The 15674-nt window shown below is 58.2% G+C and overlaps 5 protein-coding genes across 5 annotated transcripts; all 5 read left to right on the top strand.

Annotated features, from left to right (window-relative positions):
- Position 1: 1 nt before the first annotated feature.
- On the top strand, positions 2 to 1219 carry LMJF_31_1130 (putative N-acyl-L-amino acid amidohydrolase; the record flags this gene model as incomplete). Its single annotated transcript, XM_001685046.1, has 1 exon — positions 2 to 1219. One exon carries the CDS (start codon positions 2 to 4, stop codon positions 1217 to 1219), a length of 1218 nt encoding a protein of 405 aa, XP_001685098.1.
- Positions 1220 to 3358: 2139 nt separating this feature from the next.
- LMJF_31_1120 (conserved hypothetical protein) lies at positions 3359 to 3829 on the top strand (the record flags this gene model as incomplete). The annotated part of the gene is made up of 1 exon (XM_001685045.1): positions 3359 to 3829. One exon carries the CDS (start codon positions 3359 to 3361, stop codon positions 3827 to 3829), a length of 471 nt encoding a protein of 156 aa, XP_001685097.1.
- Positions 3830 to 4796: 967 nt separating this feature from the next.
- On the top strand, positions 4797 to 5444 carry LMJF_31_1110 (conserved hypothetical protein; the record flags this gene model as incomplete). The annotated part of the gene is made up of 1 exon (XM_001685044.1): positions 4797 to 5444. One exon carries the CDS (start codon positions 4797 to 4799, stop codon positions 5442 to 5444), a length of 648 nt encoding a protein of 215 aa, XP_001685096.1.
- A 750-nt stretch (positions 5445 to 6194) lies between these two features.
- Positions 6195 to 7340, top strand: LMJF_31_1100 (conserved hypothetical protein; the record flags this gene model as incomplete). The annotated part of the gene is made up of 1 exon (XM_001685043.1): positions 6195 to 7340. One exon carries the CDS (start codon positions 6195 to 6197, stop codon positions 7338 to 7340), a length of 1146 nt encoding a protein of 381 aa, XP_001685095.1.
- Positions 7341 to 13240: 5900 nt separating this feature from the next.
- Positions 13241 to 15181, top strand: LMJF_31_1090 (conserved hypothetical protein; the record flags this gene model as incomplete). Its single annotated transcript, XM_001685042.1, has 1 exon — positions 13241 to 15181. The coding sequence occupies one exon, from the start codon at positions 13241 to 13243 to the stop codon at positions 15179 to 15181; it is 1941 nt and encodes a 646-aa protein (XP_001685094.1).
- Between the last annotated feature and the right edge of the window lie 493 nt (positions 15182 to 15674).

Here is a 15674-nt window from a genome sequence, read left to right as displayed (position 1 = left end):
AATGCCGGCCATCAACCGCGAGGAGCTCGACCGGCGTGTGGAGCAGATCTACGACCAGGTGGTCGCCTGGCGCCGCTACATCCACGAGAACCCGGACCTCTCGTTCGAGGAGCAGCCGACGGCGGCATACATCAAGGGTGAGCTGCAGAAGATGGACGCGGAGGGCAGATGGCTGCACATCAGCCAGCCTGAGAGCAACTGCGTCGTTGCTGACCTGAAGGGTGGCGGTGGCGACGGCCCCATCATTGCGCTGCGTGCGGACATCGACGCGCTGCCTGTCGAGGAGCTGACGGACGTGCCGTTTGCGTCGAAGAAGCAGGGCGTGATGCACGCGTGCGGCCACGACACGCACGCGGCGATGCTGCTCGGCGCGACGAAGCTGCTGCTGGAGGACGCGGGGAGGATCAAGGGCACCGTGCGCCTGCTGTTTCAGCCTGCGGAGGAGGTGCCGCCGGGTGGCGCCCAGATGATGATCGAGAAGGGCTGCATGGAGGGCGTGGCGATGGTGTTTGCTGAGCACATTATCCCGATGAAGGAGGGTCCTACGGGCACAGTTTTAGTGAAGAGGGGCCCGTTTCTCTCCAGCAGTGACACCCTACACGTGGAGATAATCGGCCGCGGCGGGCATGCCTCGATGCCGGAGAGCTCCATCGACCCTATCGCGATCGCGTGCCTTGCCGTGACTGCCCTTCAGCAGGTGGTGTCGCGTCGCATGCCGCCATCCAAGTGTCCAATCTTGACCATCACCACGATAGCCTCGAGCTCTGACAGCTACAACGTGATCCCTGACAGGGTGACGCTGAAGGGCACGCTGCGCACGCAGGATCGAGAGGTGCGCGAAAACGCCAAAAAGGCCGTCGCTGAGGTGCTTCACGGCATCTGCGGATCGTACGGTGCGATGTGCAGTCTCAACTGGCTTCCTGGCTACGATGTGACGGTGAACACGGACAGCGCGTACGACGTGGGAATGCGAGTGTTTGCGCAGGTGCTGCCCTCGAAGGACCAGGTCGTAGTACTTTCAGCTTGCATGTCTCCCTCAGAGGACTTCAGCGAGTTTGCGAAGGTGGCACCTGCGAACTATGTGGGCATCGGGTGCTACAATCCCGGGAAGGGGTGCACTGCGGTGAACCACAACGCAAAGTTCTGCGTGGACGAGGAGGCGATGAAGGTCGGCGTGAAGGTCCACTATGGCACGATTCACGAGCTGCTCATGCAGTGAAGAAAGCACCGATATATGTATTCTTTTAAAGTTTTTGCTTTAGAGTTCGCAGGGCTGTCTGCTGCCTCGCATTCTGGTCTTGTAAGGCACGATATGGGTGAACAGAGACACCTCATGGGTGTGGCTCACCGTTTATATCAGCTCCTTCCAGAAAACTGGCGTGATGGCGACGAATATATGCCGGTGCTCTCCGTTCCTCCCCGCTGTTGTCTGCCCCTTTTTGTTCCTTCTCTCACGGCTGGCGAGACTCGCGCAAGCTCGTCTGCGCGGGACGGCGCGCGCGAGAGAGAGACCCGCAGCGAAAAGGACGAGTGCATTTCTTTTTCGTTCTGTGTCGGATGTACACGTTTTCAACAGCTCTGTGCTTGTAACCGATTGGTGGTCTTCGGCGATCTCGTTGTTATATATCTATATATGTATATTTCTCTCTCTCCTCACCTATCGCCTTTCCCCCGCCCTTCTCTGTTGATTTCTCCATATGCACGCGTCAGCTTCTCTCTGTGGCTCTCTCATCATCCTCGTAAGAGTTGGCAGTGGTGGGGAGAGCGTAGCCGCGACACGGCACCAACCCACATAAGTGTCGTCTTTTTAATCCCTCCTCCATCCTTCCCTCCTCTTTCACTGTTGCGCGCTTGTTCATATTCCACCCTACCTTCTTTTCCAACGGCTTCACGCGGCATCCGCAGCGACAATACGGGGAAAAATAATAATAAAAAAAAAAGAGTTGGGAACAGTGAAAAGGGCGATCACATCATTCGTTAACGTTCGCGATGTGGTTCTTTTCCGCGCAGCAGCTACTGCAATTCACTTCATTCGGTGTCCATCTTGTAGTGTGTGTGTGGGGGGGGGCGAGTTGTGACGCGAGCGACTCTAACTGTGCCGCGTGCTCACGAGTTCCTTGTTTTGCTCCTGCTCTTTGTCGTTTGGCTGAGGTGAGGTGCGTTCCCCTGCTAACACTCTCCGCTGGCCGGGCTTTATATCTATGGCGGCTTTCCCTTTCTTTTTTCTTTTCCTCGGTCGCCGGGGAGGAGGGAGGTGTAGTCGGAGGAAGCCCATGATTGACCACATGGCATCGCCCCCGTTTCTCCCTTCGTTGCCTCATTTCCACCAATGTCTGATAGCATGTCGTAGCGACATGCCCTTCTGTGCGCGGCCCTGATCTTAGCACTCCTTCCTTTCTCCCTGTTCTGTTGCCCTCGCCTCTTCTCTACGACCTCGACAACTTGATTCTCGCTCGCCATCCTTCGCTCGTCGAATAACGGCCACCTCCACTTTTTTTTCGCTCTCCGAATGCCTCGTGTTGTGATTGCGATCGAGAGAGAGAGAGAGAGATACGAGCGCACACCGTCACGAACGCCTCTTTGGGTGTCTTAGTCGCAGAACACACAGCGATAACAGGTGGTCTCGTCTGCACGAACTCGGGGAAGGACTACGATGGTTGGCGGGTGGGCAGTCTGCATCGCTGGCCTCTTCCTGGTTTGTGTGTCGCGTCTACACGCTCTCAAGGATCGTACGCAACGCGTGTGCTGACTGAACCTCAACAGCAGCAAGAGATGCTTTTAGGCCACGCTGTTCTGCCACTCGGAGATGTCCCCCTTGGAACCGAGCGACAGCAACGCTGCGCACGCTGTCGTGTATGACGAATGACGCGGCGCTCTGACTGATCTTGCGGTTTGCAGGGCAGACAGTGGCGTTGTCATTGCAGCAGTGCATCTGGCATTCGTTGTTGTTACCCACTTGTCGTCTCCTTTTTCTTAGCCCTTCCCTGGCCTTTGCATATCTGTGCGTCCCTATCAGCCCCGGCTGAGCGCCGTCTTCACGCTCGCGTGATCAGTGCCAGTACATTGTTAAGGTGCACAGACATGTCTGTGCACCAAAAAGGTGATTCTACGTCCCCTATGCATCTCTCCCGGACTTTGGAGGCCATTTTTGGAAGTAATCAGTATACCCCCCCTCCCCCCACACACAAACCAAAAAAAAATGAAGGGACATGGTGCGTTGCTGTCGGTGTCGGTGCTGGTGTTGCTAGTGGCAGCTCTGGTAGCTACCACCGCTGCTCCTGCGTCTGCGATTGCTGTCGGTGTCGAGGCGACCGAAGTTTTCTCTGTCACCGATATTGTGCCACCAGGCAAAGTTTTGATGTTCGCATTCTACATGACCCCTACCTTTGATTTTCCCGTCCGCATTCGATGTCGCGAAACGGGAGATGTGCTGCAGGCGTGGAAGGACAGCCCACAAGGGTACCTCAATCTTCCATCGACGGACAAAACCCGCCACTTAGTCTTTGAATTCGACAACTCCCAGTCGCTGCTGACGCTTGGTAGTGTGAGCTTCGAGATCCGCGTCATCCCCGACCCGGCCCGGGGCGTTCGGGAGGAGGAGATCGACCCGATCGAAAAGAAGGTGCAGACACTCTTCGAAACGATGCAGACCCTGCGCAAACTACAGGAGTTGATTCGCTACGACCAGAAGGAGCACCGCACCCTTGTCGAGCACGCGAATGTGCGAGTGCACTGGTGTTCCATCATGCAGGTCGTGAGCTTCGTTGCTGCAGCGGGTGGCCAGTTGTGGCTGTTGCGGCGTTTCGTGGAGAAGCGTCGCACCCTCTGACAGCGCTCGTTTTAAGCTCCGTTGGAGGGAGAGAGACTTATTCCTCTGATGCTTGTCGGCGCAAGCATGTCGGTTACGCGATGTCGCGTTGGGTATGCTGTGCGTAGGCGTGCGAGCAAGATTGCCCGCGTTGTCTCGCTCTGCAGCAGCGGTGCGGGATACCCGTGAAGTGGGGAGGGTGCGCGCGTAGGCGACCGAGAAAGAAGACACCGCTGCCGAGGATTTCCCCCGCTGCCGCCCCTTCTGTCTGTTGCGTGTCTCGGCGACATCGTATTCTCTCTTCTCTCGCCTCCACCAGTGCACCTGGTACGCTCACCCATCCCCCTCCTGATCCTCTGCCCTCAAAATCGATGTAGATGAGACGCGAGGGAGGCGTCAAGCGTGTGAAGCTCATGCTTGTCTTCGCACCCCGCTGATGTTCATCACGCACTCGTTCCCTGCAGAGCGGTGTAGCGGTGCGTCCCCGCAACGAGTGCAGACGGACCCCTCCGCAAGCATGCCGCAAGGAAGCGCTGCGTGTCAGTGATCAAAGAGCCGATAAAGAAGAGCCCTCCGTGGCACTGCTACGCGGCCGAATCCCTTTCCCCGTTAAACTGGGCTCCTGCTGCATGTGCGACTGCCGTTCATCGCCGAAGGCCCGGTTATGTCACGCTCTCACGCACGCTCTCGCGCGTCTCCCATCCTTACTCCTCTCTGCTAGCGCATTGCTCCCCTTTCGCTTCCCCCCTTCCTAACGTTGTGGTGACGTGCTCGTATCCGTCCCTGGGCTCACGCCCTTCGCGGCAGCCATAGCTCCTCGGACGCAGTTGGCCTCTCTGCCCGCGTTCAGTGCGTACATCCGTTCCCGTTGCATTCATTTCCTTCTCGCACTGACGACGTCGGCCGTTTCATCGGCACTGACTTTAGGCGCCTCTGCGAGGTCATCGCATTTCGTTGCCGCACTTTCCTGAGTCTTCTCGTTTCGCAGATGAAATCCACCAGAGTAGCTGCTGCGCTGCCGCGTGACGGCGGCGCGTCTCGACTGCTCGTCGCCCTAGTCCTTTCCGCTTGCTTTTCAGCGGTGCTGTCGGCGGCCCTGACGACGGAGGTTAACGCTGGCGAGATTTTTATCGTTACCGAAAGCCTCGGCGCGGGGCGAGAGCTCTACTTTCAGTTTGCCCTGCACCCCGACTACCTCTTGCCCGTCACGATCAAGGATCGTGGCACGAATGAGGGACTGATGCACTGGAAGGACCTCGCCTTCGGCGCCTTCGCCGTCCCGGTATCCGACAAGCCCCGCAACATTATCATCAGCTTTGATAACTCGAACACGATGTTCACGTCCAAGAATGTGAATTTCGACCTGCGCACTTCAGTAAACGTCAACTATGCGGTGGATGCATGGAAGCTGGATCCGATTGAGCAGAAAATACGGGCGCTGTCGGGGTCGATGCAGCAGCTGAAGACGTTGCAGGTGTCGATTCGAAACCAACAGAAGAACCATCGCGACACCGTAGAGAGCGCGAATGAGCGCGTGCTGTTGTGGTCTATCTTCCAGGTGCTGGCGTTCTTGATCATGCTCAGCTTCCAGCTGTTTATGCTGCGGCGCCTCCTCGAAAAGAAGACGTACGTTTGAGAAGGAAGCAGGCGTGAGTATCCGGCGGCCGCGAAGGCGCGTGTGCATCAGCACGCGCGTCTGCGCAACTTCGCGTTAGCATCCTGACTGAATCGGGCGGGTGAGCATAGTGTTCATCCTGTGTGGTACAGTCACTTTTCCAGGACGGCCGCCCGTATGCGAAAGGGATGGGGCCCTTTAATGCACAGTATCGCAAGTGTGCACACGCCCGTGAAAGCCAACCGATTGTGCTGTGCTAGGTGTCGTGGACCCCCTCCCACTCATATCTTCCTCAGCACTGTTCGCGAAGTGCTTCCATGGGCTTGTTGATCTCTGCCACTGTGCCTCGAGTAGCGCTGTCAGAAACAAACGAAATGTCGCATGATGGGCATACACCCGAAAAGCAGCGCCGCTGTGTATCGTCGCCCACATATCTTTGTGCTGCATTTTGGATGCATGCTGAAGAGAGCCACCATGCGTACGTGCCGCCACGTGCCAAGGCCGACCTCCCGGCCTTGTGACGTGCGCGAAGGCAGGTGCCTGGCCCCCTCCCTTTTCTTGACTTCAGCCAACCTGACAGCGCGTCTATATGTCTCTTCTCCTCGTTCTGCCCGCCAATCTCCCTCTCCCCTATCCTTCACCCGCTTGTCTGCGCGGGCCGCTGTGGCCCCTCACATCAGTTCCCCACTGCCACTTCGAAAAAAAAGGGCAAAGAACGCAGAGGCAAAGCTGCAGCTGCGATCGTGTGCTCAGTCACCTTGACCCCCCATCATGTTTGTCTTTGAACCGGCTGCGCCTTCATCGGCGGCAGCTGATGTGTCAGCGTGCGCCTCCTTCAGTGATGCAGAGCCGTACAAAAGCCTCTGCATGAAGTGGGGCCTCCTGCGACTAGGGGAGTGGAACATGCATACGTACCGGTACCGCTGCCCCAGCGAGGTGCGCTCCTTTACGGAGGGAACGTTGTCCGCACAACCTGTAGCCTCACCATCCTCACGTCAAACTGCGAACGCCGCCGCTGCGACTGTCTCTGCTGTTGCGCTTCGCTTTCATCACGGTGTTGCTGCGGACTTTCTGCGCAGCCTATTTGAGGCCCCGTGCGTGCGCTCTGATCTAGTGGGCGACGACGCCTATCATGCGCAGAGCGTCGTGGGGGCTAACAAGCTCCAGTTCCGTCCTCTGACGTGCCGCTGGACGACGCTCGAGCCGTTGCGCCACGGCCTCGTAGATGCAAAGATTGTGCGACAGGTTCTGCGCGACGTGGATGGTGCAACTATGCGAGATGCCAATCAGCTCGTATACTTCCTGCCCGCTGTGAAACGCGCGGAGGAGCTTCTTCCTCACGGCGAGGTCATCAGTGATGAGCTGCGAGCGCTCTTTCTGCAGGCTCACAGCCGCCCAGTCGCACAGGCCGAAGGAGAGTGCGGCGAGCTCTACGACGCGAGCGACCGGGAAGATACGGACACTGACGATGATGATATGTGGGGCTCGATGAGTGGTGCGAAGCTTCCAATGCGGCAGTTGCGTGGTGTGTTCGGCAAAGAGTCGCGTGAGGAGTTCCTGTATCACATTGTGTGGCGACTGGTCGCCGGCAGTGGGCCCCTGAATCAGTTTGACGACGACGCGGCCGTGTACTTGGATGCGGCGCGAGAGCTGTATCGCTGCCTTGTCAAGTCGCTTCACGTTGTCGAAGCAACTGAGCAAGAGGCCGATGGCGATGTGGCGGCGCTGGAGGAGCCCAACAGCGCCTCAGCTCGGTACCACGCTGTAGTGGACACTTCTGTTTATGAAGTCACCACTGTGCCAGGAATGACGCTGTTTCCTCGTAGCGATGGCGTGCACCCGAGCAACCTGAACTACTGCTACGTAGCGGTGAATCCGTCGGAGCAAACTGCAACCATGTGGTATCATCGGTGCTGACGCGGGACGGGCGATGTCCTCCCTCGTGCTACGGGCGGACTCACTCACGGGCGTGGAAAGAGAAAGATCGCCTCCCTGTAGTTCTTCACACCTGGACTGGCGTGTATAGCCGTCACTGGGAGGCGGTCTCCCTCTCTGTTCTCCAGAGCAGGGCAGCAGCTCTCCTCGCCTTCGCCTCCGCCCAGCGGAGAATACTGCACACGCACGTCGACTCCTTCCCACCCACCTTCTCGGCTACGCTTTTTGGCAGCGGTGCGGAGGCGCTCGCCTCTCCGTTACACGGCGCTCGATGCCCGCGCACGTGTCGATACGCCCCTCTCTTTCAGAGAGGGGCGCTCCTTCTCCGTTCGAGAGAGAGAGAGAGAGAGAGGGAGAGAGAGCCACGATTGTCCGGGTCTCCACATGCACAGAAGCGTCGGCACGGGGCGCGGGGCACCGCTCTCTGCTGAGAGTCGTCTCCCCGTCTTCGTCACCTTTCAGCCGCCCTGGCGTGACGGCGATTGGGTGTGCGCTTCAGTCGTCTTTTGTCATCTCTCTAGCGACATGCGCCCACGACGAAGGGGGTGGTGACACATATCCGTGCGTCGTATTTCAGTCTCCAGTGCCCCCTTCCCTCTCTCCCACTCTGTACGTGGGCGGAAGCCAAGCAGCCCACCTCCCCTCTCCATCTCCCTGCCAGGTGCTGAGCCACTTCTGGTGGTGGCAGGGCCGTGCACCTACCTACGTAGTGGGAGGCCAGGGCGATGCACGGCTGCTGATATCGGCAGTGAGGTCCTGGCCGGCGTCGCGTCGGAGGGACCTGCGACAGTGGACACGCTTGTGACATCGATGTGATGGGCAGGGTGTGCCAGCTCGACTCGAACGCACCCCACCCCCGGCATTCACTGCCTACTGGTGAGGAATCTGAGCCACCGCGAGGGGGATGCACCAGGGGTGGCGACGGGCATAATAGAAGCGGCTGTGAGGTGTGGCGCGGGCAGCGCTTGAGGCAGAGGCCGTGCTCCGATGGCTGAGTCGGCGCACTGCTGTAAGGCGTGTGTCTACGACCGCTTCTCCGCACCAGGCGAATGGGGGCCTGTGGCAGTCCGGGTGGAGTTTGGCTGATGTTGTGATGTAGAAAGAAGAAGCTCAACGATGAAGCGAAAATCCCCTTCTGCAGATGAGCGTCGCCCACAGGAGCGTGGGTGTGCAAAGCAACGGATGCTCGATGGGACGGCCTTCGCATATGCAAGCAACTGCTACCCCCGCTACTCCTCATGGCTCTACACACGCCTCTTTCTTTCCTCTCGATCGTTGCTTGCCCTAAGTGCCCCGCCTCGTATTGCCGCACCTCTGGATTACTCTCCCCTTCTCCGGTCCACAGAAGAGTACTCCAATGTGGGGTGTGTGGGTGGGGGGAGGGGGCTGATGACCACCTTCTCAGTGTGCTGTCATCTCTTGTGAATCGATTCTTGGATGGGCGCTGCTCAGCGCGCCCATTACTGCTGCTTCGTCTCACGCATGAGCACTGCGGCGCCGGTGATGCCGTGGAACACGCGCCTTATCATGGACGCTGCGCTTCCGTTTCAGGTGTGAAGCATCTACCTGAAGGTCAGCGTCGAGGCGGAAGTCCACTCGCTCGTGGACCAGGCGAAGCAATCCAAAACTTGCAATGTGCAATATAGCATTAGCTGGCAGGGGCATGCGTTATCGAGGGACGGTCACTATGGCCAGCCTGCTGCTGCCGCAGAAGACGCCGATCCTCGGGGAGGCAACAAAGTCGTCGTTCCCGCACGAATACCAACAGCGTGAAGATGGCCGAGCGGATCAAAGCAGCGGCGCTAACTGAAGGGTTGCCAAGGACTACGGCCCCGCTGGAAGCGACGACGATGCGGCCAGCATGTTGCGCTACCGTGAAAGCACCTAGCTCTGCCCTGGCATGGTGCGGCAGAATCGCTCCTTCGATTCTGCCGCAGGTGGCGGCTGGCAAAGGCGTCTTTGTCCGGTTCCCAGCCAGCCACTGCATGTACCCGTTCCGCTACCTGCTGCAAGCGTCACGGCCGCCGAGTTTATCGACTCTGTCATTCGCGTCAAGGATATGGGTAGTATAGCAACGCACAGGCCGCCTTGCATACCTACGTGAGGCTGTACGGCTGAGGACTAAACCGAAAAGAGTTGACACCTGCTCTGAGGGACTTTCATGCGGGGGCGATCCGACCGCCGCACCGCAATTGATGCGTCACCGAGGCGCCACAGACTCGCGGCGTCGACCAGGCACAGATGAAGTTCAGCAACAAGTCAAGTCGTTGCAGGGACGCTGCCCGCCGCTTCTGGAACATTGCTTGCTTGCGTTGTCCCATCTATGAGCTCGTATGCTCGTGCTTCGCCACGGGCCCGCGAGCTCAAGGTTTAGCTCACTCTAGAGGAGGTGCTGTTGCAGGTTGGACAGGACGTTTTCGACGTGCAGTGTAAGGTGGCCTCGGACACCTCTGGCAAACTTCTGCGTGGCGTATGCATTTCTCTAGCTCAGGTGCTGCGGCTTGATACAGACAAGGCGTGGAGGACGACGCGCGACTTGCTCTTCGAGGGGGACCTTATTCATACGGCTGCCTCCGGGATTCCGGGTACGATATCAGGTCACACACAAGTGCTGGCGGTACGCGACAGCCCGGTCGCTGCTATGAGGTCATCTGATTTCGAAGTGCACGCCGTGACTTGTGCGGAGCCGGGGGCTGCTTATGTGAAGCGGGCCTTTAGCGAGTTCGAGGAGGTGGAGCTGAATGGGCGAGTGCTGGTAGGCTCGTCGCCTCCTGTAGGGGAGCTGACCTTAGCTGCACCTCCGTGCGGTCGGATTAACAAGCTGGATATGCACCATGCCATGCGAGCGACTTCGTTGGAGCCACCCGCGATGGCGGCCCTCGACGCACCGCTCTCGTGACACAGCTTCCGCACTGTGTTGCGGCAAGCATCTCAGATGCGTTGCAGTGAACCTGCCTCGTAGGGGCTCTAGCGGTGCATCGAATGCGATTCTGCTGCCGGCTCTATCCGTGTAGCGGAAGAATCGACTCTTTCCGCGTGCGCACGGCTCAGGAGGTATTCGCACGCTGTGATGTGAGGACACATGCACCTTCTGCGTGTTCTTATTTTTTTTTGTTTTCGACTGCTTGCCCACCTTCTCTTTCCGGCGTTGTACGTTACCCGCCACCCCGCGTGAGTGCCGTTTGCGGGCATGTGCGAGCGGCCTATCACCGTCACTGCGAAAGCGAAGAGAGAGAGAGAGGGAGGGAGGGAGGTGGGGGATGTCCGTACCACGGATCACTAGACTTCGACGAAACAAACAAACAAGCAAAAAAAAAGATACGAGCAAAGAGCGCAGAAGGCCAACGGGCAGCAGCTCGCCTACCTCCTATCAGGCGCCTACTGTCGCTGCAGGCAAGCCGGTCGCAGGGCTGGTTGAATAAGGGCAAGCAGCCCCATAACCCATAGAAGTGGTTAACTGATGGCGCCTGCAAAAAACCCGAGTACCGATGTGTGGCTGCGGTACGAGTGCTCCGGTTTTTCTACTCTCCACCTATTCTTTCCTGCCCTGCTTGTTTCACGTATCATCCACTTGTTCCCGTCCTCGACACCGCATACAGGGCACGCCCGCCTTTCTGTGACACGCACTCGTCACGCCCAGTGCACCACCGCAGAATTGCTGCCTTCCGGTTGCACGCATCGGAAGCGCAGTTTCGCTTCGTTTGCTCTTGTGGTTCACCTGCACATTTTGTAGCTTATCGTGTGTGTCTGTGCACGTGGAAGCCCTGTCGCGCGCGTGTGTAGATTGCTAGCCCCGCTGCAGGGGAGCCTACGCTGTCTTTCTTTCCCCTCCCTCCCATCTCTCGTGGTAGAGGAGGAGGAGTTTCAAGCCATACTTGTAGCCGCTATTTCTCTTTTTTCCCCTTTCCTCGTCTCACTTCTCTCGTTTATCGGCCTGCTGCTTCCGCGTGTAGAGACAGCCACAGATAACGATCTCTGCGCCTCACTCACCCTGTCGCCCGCTGCCTCTCGTCGCTCCAGCAGGAGAGAAGGTGAGATACGGTGCACGCCAACGTGGAAAGCACGTTGCACTCAGGCCGGCAAGCGCCCTTTCCTTCCGTGTATTTTTGTGCGATACTGTTTGCTTTTCCCTTCTCTTTGGCCTGCACGTCGGAGACCTGCGGCGCTCCTCACACGGCTGCAACATCCCTCTTCTGTAAGCCCGCGCTTGAGGCTGCTCTCTTTGGTGTCATCTTCGATTTGGAGCCACTGAAACTCTGTGGGCCGCGACGGTGCTTGTGTGGAGGCCGTCTCTTCTGCCTTGGAAACGCTTTTGCATTCTGCGTTTCACATCGCCCCTCCGGGTGCAGGCAAGCAGTCAGCGGCACGAGCATTCCATAGACCGATACATCCATCCATCCATATATATAGGTGTGTGTGGGCCTATATACACCCTAAGCGTCTGTTTGCCGTTTCATCTCTCCTTTACACCTTTTCCACAGCTTTCTTCGAACCGCCGGACGTGTTCGAGTGCGCGGTTCTATCCACCAACTCTGGGCGCGGCGAAAAGACCGGATACACATATATGTATGGTGGTGGTGGTGGGGACTGGTGATGGTTCGCCACCGGGAGAGTCGCATCACACTAACGACAAAGAAGACTATTATCAACACAGAACGAGCAGGCAAACTGAGCAGCTTGGAAATTGAAGCAAGAGGTGGGGCACTGCGCACCTGCTGTTGCTTTCATTTGTGTTTTTCTTTGAAGTTGTCTGTGGCTGCTGTCCCCCTTTTCGTTGTGTGCGTCTTGTAGGTTGCCCGTCCTCCTCCTCTTCTGTATTCCGGTCTCCCCCCTCCCTCTCTCTCTCTCTCTCCCTCCCCATCCGCAGCAGCACAACAGGTTTTCAATCCGCTTGTCGTGCGCCACCTTTTATCCTTCCCATCTGCTTCTTGCGTGTTCTTCGTATTCTCTTCTCTTCTTCCTTAACGGCCCACATCCCTCGCTCCCTCATTCTCTCTCTGTCTGTGCGTCTGTCGCCGTTCACCGCTTCCGTGGAAGAGAGAGAGAGAGAGTGCGTTGGGCCATCGCTGCAGCAAGGCGTCTGTGGGACTCTCCTTACTCTGCCCTCTCCCGTTTATTCTGCCCGCACTTCTTCGCCTTTTCAAACCTCCTCTTGTTTCTTCACATTGCTGTGCAGGGTTTCTTTTCGTTTTCGTGGGTTTCGAGTTTTCCTTTCTTGTGCTTCCCCGTGTCTCTCCATCATCCCAACAACGCTTGGCGTCTCCGTGCGTCCGCCCACTCACCCACACACCCTACCCCCACTCCCTCTTCTTAACCCGTAACTAAGTCCCTCTCTCTCTCTCAATCGTCACTCCGAGGCGCCCCCCGACTCGCTCCAGTAGTGTGAGCGCTCCGACTTTCTGTTCTCCATGTTCTCCTGTCGCTGCCTCTCACTCCCGCGTGCCGCTTTGAGTTTTTTCTCGTTTTTTTCTGTGGTTTTGTTTGATCGTTGCTGTGTGTGGGCCTCTCATCTTGTCTGCGTCTGCGTTCGCGCTCCTCATTCTCTCACTCTCTAAATCTCTGTCTCGGTGGTCGGCCGGCTGCCGTGCTGACATCCCCATCGCTCAACTCCTTTTTCGAAAGTGAGTCACGCGTGGCCGTCAACGCACGCAGCACAGAGGTGCCGCTCTTCGCTTCTGCTGTTCTCCGGCTTTGCTCGTCGTCTCCCCCCTCTTTCTGCTTGTCTCGGCGTCCCCCTCAGTTCTCTTGATGGCCGTTTATGTTTTTTTCCCCTGTTTGTTTTTGCACGGCTCTTTTTCCTTTGCTGGTGTCTTCCCTCGGACATCACCGCGTCTGTCTACGGCCACTCTCCTCATCATCCAAAGACATTGGCGCGTTGCGGGATGGAGTACGTCTCCTTTCTTGATGCGTCGGCGGCGACCCTCCAAGCCGCTGACCGCCTCTCGCCAGTGCGTGGCCGGCCGGCCGAGGACGAAGCAGAGGAGGACGACAGCGGCCTTCTCAGCAGCAACCAGCTCAGCACCTCCCTCAACCCTTTCGTGGGCACTGCGGCTTTCACGAATACACAAAATGTCTACTGGGCTAAATCGGCGGGCCTGGGGATGCCCGACAACCCCAAAAAGCAGCACAGCACTGTTTGCGGCGCCTCTCTCGCAGGTGCCACGCCGATGTACACGGAGGTGAGCCAGCGGCAGCTGACATCGCAGTTTGCAAGCATCTCGTTGACAGAGGAGAACTGGTGTGCGAGTGTAATTGCTGAAAACAACGTTTCGGCGCGCGATGGGGGAGCACGACAAACTGTTGTCAAGGCTGCTCGCATTCCATCTTGCCCACCTCGCTCGCACCTCCAACCGAAGCCTCAAATTCGTTCACCCATTTCTCCCTCAACACCCGAGGGGCGGCGACGCGAAAATAAAACGGGGGAGTTCTTTCGACTCGCTCACGAGCTCAAAAAGCAACGCCGTCGACTGCGCGAACAGCAGCAGCAGCAGCAACAGCAACAACAACAACGGCGGCGGTGGCAACAGACGGAGAAATGGTATCGCGGTGTTGCGAAGCCGCACACGTATCTGCGCGGGGACAGCTTCAGTACCGCGCCCCGGGCGTCTGTCGAGGTGGTCGCGCCGGCGTCTGCGACGGGCTCTGTGCGGGCAGGCTATGATGGCGATGAGGACGCTGTGGCAACGTTTCACAACCCACCAACGCAGCCACCAGTGAACGCTCCACGAGGTTCTGGCATATTGTCCTCGATGCGAGGGCTGCATCGCGAGACGCTGCTGCAAAAAAAAGGTGTGCCGCTGTTTCTCCGCCAGACGCAGCCGCTGCCTCAAACGCCACTGCAGAAGGCCGATGGCCGTGGCCGCAGCCAGCGGAACCTACGGGCGCTGCTGCCGACGGTCCCAATGCGGCACGGGTGGGGGGCCGAGGGATTCAGCTACTCTCCCCCGACGACCCAGCTGTGCAGGGATGCGTACAGCAGTGACAGTGATGTCCCTGACAGCAGCAGCGCCAGTATCTCTGAATCGCTACTGAGTAGGCAGAGCGAAAGGATGGGTGTCTTCCCTGCGCTAGACTTCCCACACGTACGCTCTCCAGATTGGGCTACTTTGAATTCGATGGAGTGCGATGCCTCGGAGTCGCGGTTGTCGGTGCCGTCCGCGTCAGAAGAGGCCACTGGGAGCGATCAAACCTGCGTCTTGACTGATGTTGCTCGCAACGTTGTACCGTTGGAGGTGGTGCCACCTCTGCCGAATACAACGATGCCGCCCACTAGGAGTAATGCCCGCAACTTCGATTACCACGGAATGCGGGCTGCTGCTCGTGCGCTTTCGCCCAATAGACCTCCTGTTTGGGTGAGCGCGCCCACTACCCGGGCCGCACGAGTCCCACTGTGGGGCGTCCCTCCACCTGTGGCAGCGGCGACCCCAAACTCGAGAGCCCGCAAAGGGCTCCTCCCCTCCACCCTGTGCCTCACAAAGGGCTCCCGCTTCACCTTCTCGGCCGACTCGTCTTCAGCGCAGTCGTCAGGCTCGCCAGCGTCTCCCGACCGCTCCCTATCGACTTCGAATAGTCGCCGCGATAACTCCACCGTCCGCCCTCTCCAGCGCCAGCGAAAAAACGGCTCTTCAGGAGTGCCTCGCGGCGATGAGGCTGTGCGGGGCGATGTAAGCACCCACAGTACGCGTACTGGTGGTGCTCAGGGGCACATAAACACGTTCGCCACGGCCCCTGGAGCAATGCTGCCGCGCAAGGCCGTCATGCAGCGCTTCTGTGAGCGCTTCGCCGCTTTAAAGCACATGCTTTGCATGAAGCCGCTGGAGTAGCCCGGCAGATGAATGATCGGGCACGCAGTCTAAGAGAAGCAAGCGTTCGCTCTTGCGCGACCTAAGGGGGTGCTTGATTGGCCCATGCGCACTCTGTGCTGCTGCGTGGTGAGCAGTGTTGCAGTCGCTGATCGACACTGGGCCAGCTCTCCATCCTCGACACCTTTGCCGGCTTACTTTCGTATGCATGCCTGTGCGCGTGCTGGATTCCACGTCGATCGTACTCGATCGACTATACTTCTATTTTCTTTCTCATTTCTGCACGGCTGTGTTTTCTTTTTTGATTCTCTTCTTCTACCTATCTAACCACCGTGTCTTCCGCTGCCCTCTCACCCGTGCGCTCGTGTACATCCATGTTGTCGTTGCCCCTCCTTTCACGGCTCTCCTTCCGGTGGCGCTGCATTCTTTTTGCTTCCTTCACAGCCCCGGAGGATGCCGGCCAGCGCAGCGCGTGGCATCAAATGCCCACTACACCAACTCTGTGTGTGCGTGC

This window comes from Leishmania major, chromosome 31 (genome assembly GCF_000002725.2).
Source record: "Leishmania major strain Friedlin complete genome, chromosome 31".
Classification (NCBI taxonomy): domain Eukaryota; phylum Euglenozoa; class Kinetoplastea; order Trypanosomatida; family Trypanosomatidae; genus Leishmania; species Leishmania major.
This window is presented reverse-complemented; position numbering and strand designations above follow the sequence as displayed.